This window comes from Sturnus vulgaris, chromosome 7, assembly GCF_052056855.1.
Source record: "Sturnus vulgaris isolate bStuVul1 chromosome 7, bStuVul1.hap1, whole genome shotgun sequence".
Classification (NCBI taxonomy): domain Eukaryota; kingdom Metazoa; phylum Chordata; class Aves; order Passeriformes; family Sturnidae; genus Sturnus; species Sturnus vulgaris.
The window spans coordinates 15,486,501-15,499,665 of NC_142249.1; the positions used below are offsets into that span (position 1 = coordinate 15,486,501).

At 45.9% G+C, this 13,165-nt stretch overlaps 1 protein-coding gene across 3 annotated transcripts in view; it reads left to right on the forward strand.

Moving 5' to 3' along the window:
- Nucleotides 1-2,349: 2,349 nt before the first annotated feature.
- KLF7 (KLF transcription factor 7) overlaps nucleotides 2,350-13,165 on the forward strand; it is a 65,756-nt gene continuing 54,940 nt past the window's right edge. For 2 of the 3 annotated variants that reach the window (XM_088167867.1, XM_088167868.1), the window contains exon 1: nucleotides 2,531-2,903. In XM_088167867.1, coding sequence (XP_088023993.1) covers nucleotides 2,802-2,903 — 102 coding nt within the window. In that variant the 5' untranslated portion in view covers nucleotides 2,531-2,801. Of the gene's footprint in view, nucleotides 2,374-2,530; nucleotides 2,904-13,165 lie in introns of those variants that run through there. The other variant, XM_088167866.1, reaches the window with a different exon arrangement.

Sequence of the window (13,165 nt, forward strand, 5' to 3'; positions counted from 1 at the left end):
GGAATTACAGAATTCAAAGACAAAAAGATTAAGACATTTAGATATTTAAGTAGCTGAGAGCATAAACCTTCACTGCTTTTGCCCTTTATTTCTCTGCCTAGGTTAGAAAAGCCTCTGCATATGCATTTGGCCTTGTTCTGACAAGCTGTTAAGGATAAATGCTTATAGACAGTTTTTTTCTGAAACAGGTAATTCTTGTGCAACCCTCTCAGTACAGGAGTGTATTATGATACCCAAGTGCTGCTTCCTTCCATAGCCAACCACGTTTGTCAAGTTCTCTCCTCTACACTCTTTAAAAGTTTTCCCTTCCCAAGGTGCCCAGGAAAGGTGCTGCTTTGCCAGACTGAGGCATGCTCGGAATGGGTAACGATGGCCTGCAAGACATCTCCAGCAGTGCTTGCTGCACTAACCTTCCCTCTCATCTTCCCACTAACACATACATTTACACATTTATGGGTATATTTATGAGAAAGAGTAGTTTATTATTCATGTCCAGCCTCACATACAGCTTCTCTGCTAAGCTAAAGATGTCAGAAATGGTTCTGTTTAAGACAACCTATGGCTCCCCAGGTGAAGGCTGAGGATGGCATCGTTTTCACAAGCAGCTCACAGGAGACATTCAACTTCAAGGGAGCTGCCTCTGGACTGTCCAGACCTGCAGCTTCAGGTCAGCACCTGAGCAGCAGCTCCCAAGTCATCATGCTCTTCAATGTAACCAAAGTGTTTTTGTAGTGGTGAGATAGTTTATTTGAGAAAATTGCCTACGTCCAGTTCTTTCCTGATTACTGCAGTTCTTCACCAGCAGCTTCATTTCCCCTCTTCCCTCCACATTTTAACTCCTCAGACTAGAGAGGTGCTTACTCTACCTCATTCTTCTTTACAGCACCTACAATAATTTGGGGCTGGTGCAGCCATTATCTGGACTGTCTATAGAGGTTTATTCTGACAAACCTTCTTCATATACGGTTTTCAAAATTGTTAACACAGACCCAGCTTTGGAAAAAGACAATTTGCCTTCATTGCCAAGAAAGAAAACATACCATGAACTAATCAGCACTGATGAATTCTGTGGCCTCATACTTTCACATCAGTCTGACTGGGACATCTGGGAAGAGATGTGCTAGTGGCATTGCAGTTAATACCACCTGAGGCCTGGCCCTGGCAGGCTCATCCAGGTGCAAAGGGAAGAGAACAATGAGAAAAGAGATCTTAGTCATGGCAAGCAAAGTGTGATGCAACTGCTCTACAAGGAGATAGTTTAGCAATCCCTGGCAGCATCTGCTTGCCCTGGTACCCAGTCCAACTTACAGTGCTGACAACCCACCATCAAGGGGCTCCAGAGGGATGTTCATCCCACAGCCTCGTGGCCAGATACAGCCCTGGCAACGCAACTGATTGGACCGCAGGGTCCTCTGAATTTGAGAGCAACAAAGAGAACATATTTCTTCTATTACTGGAAGCCCCTCCCCACCCCCATCATCTTCAAATGAGCAGACTCAGTTCTGCAATCCTTCCAAAAGCAGAAATGAAACTGTGCCCGGTGCCAGAGTGATTTTGGGGAAGCTCTGCACCACTCTAACCATTTAAGGTCAAACAGCTCATTAGCCAACCCAAACTAGCACTCAGAGAGGGCTCAGCTCACATCTCAGCCTGATTAAATGCCGTGATAGATGCCTTAGTAAGCACATGTGCATTTCTGCGGACAGCCTGGCTAGATCAGCACTCAGAAGCCGGGCTCCCGTGGTCTGACCACACATGCACAGTGCACGTCCTCCTGATGCCGGCGGCTCCTGCTCGGGGTGTATTCCCACTCTACTCCTCTCAACACCCTCATAAACCGCACAAATTTCGCGGGGCATTTCCGACTGGTCTGGCCATCCTGAGCGCCCCGGGGACTCGAGCGCTAGAGGCTGGGGAGAGGCAGACGGGTGTACACAGTGTGGGAAAGACATGGGGGTCCGGCAGGCACCGCCTGCGGGGCAGCCCCAGGCCGGGCTGCGGATCACCCGGCGCCCACAGCCCGAGCGCGGCTCCGAGCGCCCCACGCAGCCCCTCAGCGCGCCACGCTCTGCCACCGCCGCGCGCCTCGCCGCCCTCTTATATAGCGCCCTAAAAATAGCTCGCCGCGCGCCGCCTCGCGAGCCTCGGGGAAGGGGCGGGAGCAGCGCTGCCGGCCAATCGCCGCCGGTGCTGGAGCTCCGGCCACGCCCCCCGCTCCCCGAGCGGCGCTACCATTGGTCCACAGCGTCTTCAGGCGCGCCGCGGGCCCGCCCCTCCCGCCCCGCCGTTTACCCTACATGGCCACGCGCTGCCTGAGTGGGGCCGCGCGGCTGCGCGCGCGGGGGGGGGCCGGGCCGGGCTTGCTGAGGGAGGGTGAGAGGGAAGCGGGGAGGGAAGCGGCGTGAGGGGGGGGCGGGATGTGGGATGTGGTGTCCCGAAAATAAAGAGGGGAGGGGGCGGCGGGGCAGGCGGTCGCGAGCGCGCATGGCCGCGGCGCGGGGCTGCGCGGAGCGCGGCGGGGACGTGCCCCGGTGCGGCGGCCGCGGGGTGCTCGGTGCGCGCCGGCGCCGCTCGTCCTCCTCGGCCCGGCCCCCGAACCTCGCCATCCGTCCGCGCTGATCCTCTTTCTCTCTCTCTCTTTTTTTAAAGTGTGACTGAAACAAAACAAAGCCAAAGGGACGCTGGATCTATCATTGGTTGATTTTCCTCCTCCTTTTTTTTTTTATGACCAAAAACAACCCCCCACCCGAGCAAACAAACACACACAAAAGCAGAAAGAAAGGGTCTTGCTCAGCAGCAGCATGGATGTCTTGGCTAGTTATAGTATATTCCAGGAACTCCAGCTTGTCCACGACACCGGCTACTTCTCAGCTTTGCCATCCTTGGAGGAAAACTGGCAGCAGGTGAATCATTTAAATTACTCCTGTAAATCTTTTAAGCGCAGACATTCGATGCATTGAGGCTGCATTTCTGACTTTATTTTATTTTTGTTCTTTAATTCAGGGTTGGGTTTTTTTGGTGGTTCTTTTTTTTTTTTTTTTTTCTCCTCCGCGTGGGTAGACCTTTAAATCTCTGTATTTTTTACCGTGACAAACTGAGCAGTCCATTCAAATCTGTCTGCCTTAGTCTTTCTGAGCACGCCCGACAGTACCTGAGATCCGATGGCATTCTTTAGGGTTTTGTTTTTGTAATGACTGCTATTTATTTTATTTTTGAGCTTAGATTTTTTTTTTGTTTGTTTTGTTCCTTTAAACAAGTCTGCTCACTTCTAGCCAGTGCTGACAACTGGCAGCTGGTGGAAATGGAATAGATCATTCTTATTTTCAGGTAATTAGTATATGTCAATAAAAATCGTAGCTTAAGTCGGAGGTGGAGGGTTGGCAGGTGTGTGGAAGCACTAGCAAAAGCTTTAAGGCTAAGTTCAGTAACTAGGAATGTGACTTATTTTCCTTTTTTTTTTCCATTTTTTTCTTGGAAGATGAGTAGAAACGCACACTTCTTGCTGTCTTGAAACAATGATGCCTTAGGCTGGTTCCAGTAAACCAGTGTGTTTTTTGAGGCACTGTAGGGTTAATATGCAGACAGAATAAGGATAAAGATGAAAATCAAATATTATAAATGCATTAAAATGATGACTGCTACCATGAACAGAAGACCAAGGGGAAGAGTAGGTTACAGAGAAGAGCTGTATAAAATACAGTATGAACCCAGTTGTTAACTATAAATAGTTATCAGCTGGGGTACCGAGGGAAAAAGAAAGACAGCATTTCTATTTGCAACCAAATGCTGTGAGGTAGCTCTGTTTTTGATGTGATTTTCTGGCAGAGATGGTACACCAGGTGAAATTCTGGAAACTGGTGTCTCTTTAAAAGGAAAAAAAAACATCTGCTGGTGGGTAGAAATAGTGGAGTGTGGCTGGGATGACATGTGGTGCTATTGCAGCGCATGGACCCGTGGCACTATCAGTGCAAGAATAACGAGCCACTGGATTTCATCTTGCCAGCCTTCACCTGAGCCTTGGCTAGTGTAAGGGTAGCCTGTGTTAGGTCTCCAGGAAGTGACAGTTTTGGGATATTCATTAAATTTTTCCTTAGAAGTGTGTATGGGTGGAAATGTGGATGGCAGAGCTTCTGGGGAGTACTCGGGCTGTAGCATTGTCAGCCAGCTGGACCAGGGCTGGATCTTCAAAGGTTTACCATAGTAAAATAGTTCTGGCTTCAGCTTTGTGTGCACACAAAGAAGAGATTTATTGTCAGCTACGGGATGAACACATTCAGGGTTTATTTTGCAAAATGACCGAACCAACTTTGCTTTATCCTCCAAAGGGGAGAGGATGCTTTTTGTTATTAATATTCAGCACACACATCCATGATGGTCACATCTGCTTTCCTTTTATATTTTTAACATGCTAATTAAACTGCAGAGGTTAATATAATTTTAATGTTTAAAAATATTTCATAGCATCGTTGTTGGATCAGTTGCATATTACTAACAGTCCAAACAGTCCAAAGCGACATAGTGTGTTGACATAGCCAGCATGCTTCAGGCAGTACTGTGAGTGATACTCTGTCTCCTGCCTTCTTTTATGTGTGGAAGAGCAGCAGTTTGTCTTATACAGTAGCATGTACCTACCTAATCCCACTGTAACCATTGCAGAATTTAAAGTCATGCTCCTGGTTGAACCCCATTGGTTCTCCACGTATGCTTAAAAAGAGAAGCTGAAAATAATTTTCCCTTATTTCCTCTCAGATCTTGCAACCAGTGCATAATGTTTCATAATGCATCCTGTATTTACGGTTTGTTCCCCTGTTGCTGTCTGGACTCTCCTTGCAAACAACAGGCAGCAAAACTGATGTGTCAGTGGTGGGAGCAGCTGAAGCTGGCTGTGCAGAGACCACGCTGTTCACAAGCTTGGCAGACCCACTGACACAGAGACCCCAATTTAATTCTTCTAAATCACTTGCAGTGAATCAAGTCTTGGGGATTTACTTATTTTAGGCAAACTGTGGCAACTTTGAGACAAAGAAAGTGTGTGTTTCTAAAGTACCCTTTACAACTAAAGGCTATAGTTGAGACTCGGGGAGGAGAGCTGACAGGGTAGTGATTGATCCCTATGGGATGTGTCATACATGGGAAACAGCAGCTTTAATTTTGAGTAAAAACACTTGAACAAGTCTTGCCTCTGCTCCATTTGTGCCACAGAGGTTCCAGGGCAGTGCTTCTCCCAGCAGCAAAGCAGTGCCCCAGGAGATTTCTTCAGTCTCTTTGAAAAGGCAGGAGTTGAGGGGGAAAATAGATGTGTGGGTTAAGAGCAAGCTTCTTTATCACGTCGTGAGCTTCAGTTTTGTGATTAGCAGCTACTAGTGCGTGATGTGCAGAGGTTAGTCAGTGCCAGGTCCTGCTCTGAGAAACGGTGTTTACTGTGATACTGTGAAAGATGCACCTGGCCCACTGAACATCAGAGCATGCCTTGGGGTGAAAGCATTGTCACAGTCCTGTCTTCCTTTTCTCCTAAGCCTGGAAGACAGTCTGATAGCTGCTGGCTGAGGAATATACAGCTGGGCCGGTTGCTCGTATTTCGGATTGTGAAACACCCATTACTCACAGAGGGCACTGACAGCATAGGCAGGTTGCTAAATGGTTGCACACAGTCAGCTGATCTCCCATTTTTCCTTCCCACTGCAAGAGGAACGTGAGCAAGTTTGGTATCTGTGCTTTTGACAATTAGTGTTGGAGATGAATGAGTGCAACCCAGCAATATGTACAAAACAAACAGATTTTGTGTAGGAACAAATAGTCTCCTTTTGTGTAGGTTTCTGTTTTAGAAGGCAAAAATACAAACAAAGAAACCCTTATTCCACCCTGGGCATAGTTTGCATTGTGGAAGTGGAAATGCCTGAAGTAAAAGCTGGAAATGAACCTATGATGTGTTTTGATATTTTTTTTTAAACTTGTTGGGAAGGGAGAGCTTGATTTTTAGGTAACGAAAACTGAGCTCCTCTCTGAGCTTTGGGTGTACTCCTTCAGGTAAAACACTTTTTAGGTCAGGAGGATTTTTCTCGGAGTGAGGACGTCAGAATTTAACGAGTAATCAATAGCACAATTTCATCAGGAGAGAGAACTTTGTCTAGCTTTTCCAGCAGTGTTGAGCCTCCGTGGCACTGAGGAGGGATTAAAGGAAGAGGTGGGCTGTGTGCATTGGGAAATGAGTCGTTTGCTCTAAATCAGTTGGCTGGTACCTCGTGTTTCTCCCTGGTGCTTCATCCTGACTGATAGAACCGTCCTAGTTCTCTCTGTCCCTGTGAGCTGACTCTGCAGTTCAGGACCAGGGCGGGGGAAGATTTCAGCACCTGCGTGGCTGCTGTGCTCCTGCGGGAGGACCTCTGGCCACATATGCCATTGCTCTGGGGTGGCTGTCTCATGTGGCATCCCCGAGATTGGAAGCAGACTGCTGGGAGAGGCAGCACGAGGCTGAAGAGCGCTCATTACTCTGCAGAGGAAGGAAGTGGGTAGGAGGCTGTTTTTGAGGGAGATAACTCTGAGGAGCATAGCCTGTGCAGCTGCACATGGTCCCACTTTGTGTGCCAGGCTGCAGAGGGGGGGAGAGTGGGACTGAGAATTTTGTGGGGTGGACGTGGGGCTTCACTCTATTCTTCCTGCTGGGCCTTCACAATGTCATTTAGGGCGTCACTGAAAGATCTGGGTGCAGAAGGCATCCTTTGTAATCAGATATGCCTCTTCCTAGGGGTGACATTTTAAAACATCTCTATTGTTCTTCTCCTTAGGCCCCTTGGTGGACTCAGAACTCACCATCCTATTGTGAAATGGGTCTGCTCAGGAGACATTTTGGGGCTGTCTTCAAATTCATGGGGAGCACAGGGCAATCTCTAGCATGGCAGTTCCCATAATGTCAGAACATGGGAGCACAAAGACAGGTGGATGCACAGAGTCATCACGTGTTAGCTGATGCAGCTGTATAAAAACAGCAGGGCTTAGGTGCCAAACCCTGGTTTATTCTGGAGGAGATAGCCTTTCCCACATCTGTCAGCAGGCTGCACAGGTCTAATTGGCTGGCAGAAGTGGAAATGGCATTATATTGTTTGCTGATAACCATTGCCTGATAACATTTCCTTTTGCCTTGGCTGACCCAGCTGCTCTCAGCTGCAGCAAACAATGATCCTTTCAAGAAAGATGCACATTTCCTGTAAAGCATAGGATTGAGGAAGCCTTTGTTTTTCTGTTGATCCTTTCATATAGCCTTCTTTGCCTGTTTTTAATAAATTCTTCAAGCCTCAGTTTCCCTGTTTCTGAAGTGACTGCTAAGGCCTAATGTTTTTTGTGGAGCTCAGAAGGCTGAGTTTTGATTCATCCTGGAAGAGGGCATTTAGATCCCTGTGCTGTGTGAGAGCAGAGTATCCCAAGGTGACTAATCTAGCAGAATTCTTATATCTTAATGCTGGCTTCTGCTTGGCAGACAGGGTCATTTTCAGGCCTATAGGAAAAATTTCCACTCCTACTGGAAAGGAATAAATCACACTGAAGAACATTCCTGCCTCCCCATCGTCTCCATTGTTCTAGTTTAATGGCATAGTTGGCCACTACATAAACTAAACCATCTCTTTTAATATTGCTATTTCATCTTGGTTCCAGTCACAGTGTAACACATTTCTTAAGTGCTTATAGTACATCATGCCTCTTGAGAATAACTTTCAGAAATGGTTGACTTCCAAGAACAGCCACATGTGTAATGCAGTGTATTTCAGACTCTGAATGCTGCTCCATTTATACCTGCAGTCCCTCTGCTTGCTCCATGTGCTGAATGCGTGCTTCTGTCACCTTACAGAAAGAGATGGACAAAGAGAGCAAAGACAAACTTGAAACTGCTGTCTCTATTGTTGCATGATTTCTTAATTACGGAATATGTTGTTAAAAGTGATTATTTCTTGGCATTCTGAAAACATAGAGTCCTGCAATCCACATTACAGGTCTTAAAAATACCAGATTATGTGAATGACTTGTATCAAGTGATTTTGAAATGGGGTAAATACCTTTAAGCAATGCACTATCATAATGTGGGTACTCAGCTAGAAAATACTTTCTCTTACTTGTTTGGGATGCTTAAATCTACCCTCCCCCAAGCCATACATTTCTGTATGTTCTACTGAATAGACAGTGCATAGATTAGAATAGGCTAATGAAAATCACGATACATAGCTAGTCTGCAGTCTGATACTTCCATGTAGAAATGGCAGAAGGTTTACAGTTCCAGATAGTAATTTCATACTTAAACTCTCCAGGGCTGAGGCAAACGGTATCTTCTGGATATTGTTGGGGGATTTTTTGGGGCTTTGTCAAATGATTCTCCACTGAGAAACATCCAGTGTGTTGTTTCTCCATTCTGAGTTAGGAAACATTATAGGGAAACAAGAAGGAAGCTGCTTCTCTTTGTAGCTGCATGTGAACGACCTTGATTGCAGTTGTCTTAATGAAACAAAGGGATTTTGCTCACTGACTGAGCAATACTGCTGTTTAGTACATTAAACAGTGGGTTAGTAGTACACCTCATCTCCCATCAAGTTTATCACATTCTGCAGAGGGAAGAAAAATTGTAGGCTTCTGATCATCATGCTCAAAACCTCACTAAAAGTTATGCCCAGGCATTGTAATTGATGGTGGTTTTCTATTTTGATGCTAAACCTGAAATCTTGGAGGGTTAATAAAGGTGTTTTCAAGAGTAGTGCTGAGTTCCTCTTTCTGCTTCCCTGGACTCTCAAGTGCCTCCTGTCCATTCCCTACATCTATAAAGTTCCCAGACTTCCAAACTCCTGGCAGTGCTTAGGAGCTGGGAGTGCCTTTTTTGTGGTGTCTTTTAGACTGAGGTTGCAAGAATCGCTCACCTCAATTACTGAATTTCTTCTCCTCACGTGTCCTTTTTGTACTATGGGTGCTTCTGCCTTGGTCAAAATTAGTGTGGATTCCCTTGAACTACAGAGTTCAATGGATTCTGTAGCAAGCAAACAAAACAAAGCTGCCAGAAAATGAGCCTCCTTCCAACGTTGCCACTGTGAGTTAAAAAACTGTGCCTGGTTCCCAAGACACTGAGATTGTCGTTAAAGTCATGGACATTTTATTTTTAAATTCGATATTCTTTATACTTTGTTTGCATTTCAGCCAGTGAAGATGTATTTTGTTGTCTTTTATTATCAAAACATCCCAAACAACCTAGGGTTTCTAACTCTTACTTGATTCCAGCAGCATTAAGAATATGAAAGTACTGTGGCATTTATAGGTGTGTACATCAGAAAGAGCTCATGTATTGATTTGGTCACCAGACTGTTTTTGCCATTCCTGCTCTGGCAGCAGCTGGTGAGGAAAACTACTTGGCTGCTCAGGTTGTTAGGCTGCCTGTGAGAGTAAGCTGCCTGTGAGTTCATGTTTATGCTGAAAGATAGTTAGACATCTTAGATTTAATCAGGACACCAAACCTTTGCTTCTCGGTTCTTCAGTTACAAGATGCGTTGACAGCTCTTGTGTTCTGATCTGCTGCTGTGGGGATTCCTGTTCCGGGTTTCTGGTGCTTGGGCACAGTGGCTGGAGCAGGGGAGGGTGGTGCAGGGAGGGCCACGGGGACATGGGCAGCCAGCCCCTCTGGAGCTGCAGGCCCAGATCCTGCCACACCAGCCGCCAGGACAGCTCCTGTGCAGAGAAGCCCTTGGCGGGGTGTGGCTTTGCCTCTATGAAAAAATCAAAGGAAGATTCTGAAAGGTAAGCTTAAATGCCTCTTCCCAGGCGTCTGGGTTGTCCTGGTGACAGCGTATGCATGGCACTGATTTGACCCTTCTCAAGTTTTTAATAGGGGTTGGAGTTGAATTCAGGAAGGTTGGGCAGAAGGCATTTAATTCTTTTTCTTTTAAAGGTTTAATATATCAACTCTGATTTATTAAGCTGCTCTGATGTTAATCCTTTTGAAGCAGGTACCCATTCACTCCCTGTTCTTCCATGTGAAGAATCCTTTCCAATCCAAAGCATTTCCACTCAGTGCAACTGTGTATTCATTACATGTGTTACTTTTCGGAGAACTGTTAGGAGTGTGTAGTGTACTGTACAACACACACTAAAGAGCCTGAGTCGTTTGCACAGAGGCATTTATGCCATTTATGCTTGCTCAAGGCCCACTAACCGTACTTACTGAAGTGTCATACTGGTTTTGAACATGATGCTTACTGGCAATGTGTCACATGTCCTAATCCTCTTGTTATTTCCCAGCATTGTGGACCTGAGTGCAAAGCTGGAGTTTAAATCATACCTGAGGTCAACAGCTTCTACTCTGCAAGGGATAGAGAAGTAGACTGTGACACAGGCAAGCTTGGGAGACGGTGTGATTTATGGGAAAGGATGTGAAGGAGAAAGACACTGGCTTGTGAGAGGCTCTTCTGAGACATTCCAATTAGAGTCGTGATTTACAAATCCTGCCCTTAAACCTGTAGCCTCAGAAGGTCAGTTTTAAAGGGATGCTGACATAGGGTTGATGTTTGACTATAAAAGACCTTTGTAAGGTAGCATACTCTGTCAGAAACCGCAACCAATGGAAGTATCTCCACCTAGATAATCCAAAAAGCCCTGGAAACAGGGTTTGTGTTTTTTGGACGGGATCATCTGGCCCACCTTCTGCCTTTGCAGCTCTGTCACTGCAGCATTCTTCTGGTACAAGTGAAGTGACTGGGAATCACAGTGAAAATAAGTGTTTATTTAGACTGTGCAGTGAGCAAAAAGGAATGTGTCAGGACAAGTAAATTAGATTTTAAAAAAAAACGCTTTCACTACAAATAGGCTACAATGGTGTTAGGCATTTGGTTTTAATCCTGACTCTTGAGTAGGCAAAGTCCACTTCCAAACATAAGGAAAGTTCTTGGGTTTTGAACATTTGCAATTTCTGCTGATTTGCCTTCACTCCAGCCCAGGAGGGGAATCAGCATTGTGCTGAATTGCTCTGTGCTGATGCCTGCCTTTGTTTTCCACCGGGGCTGGAGGGAAAACAAAGGTTCCAGTGATCAAAGGCCGTGGTGAAAATTGTTCATTGGGTGGCAGAGTAGAAGGGGGCGGTGAGAGGTGCTCATGTCTGCTTGCTTTTTACACCCAAAATGCACATCACAGCACTTAGGTGTGAGACCAACTTTGAGTTACTGCATTGCTTGGTTCAAGTCTGCCCTTACAGGTTACATCTTGGATGTGTGACATGTCAGTGGATAACACGTTGACTCCAAAGTGAATATATATTCCAATAAAAGATTGGGCAAAAGTGTATTTGTTTTCTGAGAACATTTGGTAGAAATCTTTCAACAAGTTGTACTTCCTAGAATTTCCTGAGGGCCTGGCACTTTTCAGTGTGAGAGACTTTGTTTGGCTGACATCTTCAACTTTGTTGTCAATTTTAGCTTTTCATTTCAGGTATTGCACCACTTAAAGTTGATTAATTTTCCCCAGCTATTAGCAATTTGGCTAGTCAAAGGTATGCAGACTCTGCATCCTGTGACTGTTGCATCTTTAGAGAACTGCATCCACAACACTGTGTGATGGCGCGAGCAGTGTCTGGATACTTCTGGTCTCTTACCTGGGTGCCTGCTCTCCCTTCCTCAGGGAAGGGCCTTGCAAGGCCTGTTGGTACACAAGATGCACAAAAGCAGTGCAGTCACACGTGTTCCTTGTCTCCTTGCAGCTGCTGCTCTCTCCTCTCTCCTTTGCTCAGCTGCTGCCGGTGAGGTGCTGTGCCGGTTTGGAATCGGTGCATTCGCCCTGCCTTGGCACCTCTGGCTTACTGCTGGATTCTGGATCTGGGGTGCCCCACGTTCCTGGGCACAGGGTGGGCTGAGTGGCTCAGGGACTTTGTTCTTTTCCTATGGCTGAGCAGTGGTTTGAAGTGTGCCAGCCCTGCAGAGCTTGCTGCCCGCTTCAAGCTGGTGAAAAGTACTAAATAGTTCTTCTTGGGGTTTTTCTTTTTTCTTTTTCTTCTGGTCTTTCCTGTCAGCCTGGAAAATTTTTGCTGCTCTGAAGAAAACATTCTGCTCATCTGCAACCTACTACAGCTGCTGTGTGAGTAATGAACTATGGAAAGGAGGAAGGCAGAGGGAAGAAGAAAGATGGGATCTAGTGTTTCATATGGAAAGCATCAGGCCAGGAGTGGCTTTGTTTCTGACACGTGGACAGTGGAGAGGCTGCATTTGCTACACAATGGAAAATCGGTGCCAGTGGAAAAAGCCTCCCTCATTAGTGTCTAGATCAGATGGGGATGAACTTCAGTATCTCCTGTTTTTATTTTTGAATTTGTCTGCATTTTAAGGTAATAAGAGAGAAGCAAAGAACACTGGACTGATTTGAGAATAGTCAGTTTGGGTAAAATAAGCTCTTTTCTGGCTCCACCTGGTGCTGCTGTCCCAGTTCATTCTGGTGGTGTCACAGTCCTCCCCCAATTGTTCTTAAGCTATGCCAGCACCTCAGAGTGGTTGTGATCATCTGAAGGTTGCTGTACATCAGATTCTTACCAAGGTATGTGTTTCTTCTATTTGTTTTTGGGTTTTGATCTCTCAGGGTAGTGTTGAATTATGTCAATAGGCTTTCCTGCACAATTAAGGAAACTGGGAGCTTGGCTTTGGTGCTGAGAAAGGTGATTCTGGTGTAAGCAGAAGTCTCTGAGAGTTAAGGTTCTGGTTTAAGTTGAATAGGGACAGTAATGCATGTTTCTGTCTGGTCAGACCAGAGGAGGAAAGCATTTAGAGTTTTGGAAGTCTCCAGTATCTTGGAGGACAGGGCAGACTGCTTTAAGTGATGAAAAATCTCACAGTGAAAGAGCTTGTAAGCTGCTTTTCTTTCAGGGGAAGTGGATGCTACCTGCAGTAGTTCCTACTTTCTAGTGCAGGGAAACAGTGTAGACTTCTCTTACTGGTACTTCTCTTACCTCTCCTGTGTTTTTAAAGTGCAAAGAAAGATTATTGTAGGCAGTGTTTGAAAACAGAAGAAGCTAGTTTTACCTGAGGAGCTTTTTTAGCGGGAAGGAGTCAGTTAAGTTCAGTGGGAGCTTTGGTGCTTGTTACATTGATTAGAGGTTGAAACCTTCCAGATGCAGGCTAAAATACCTGTCTCCAGTGCCTCCTGGATGAAGCTGTGTCCT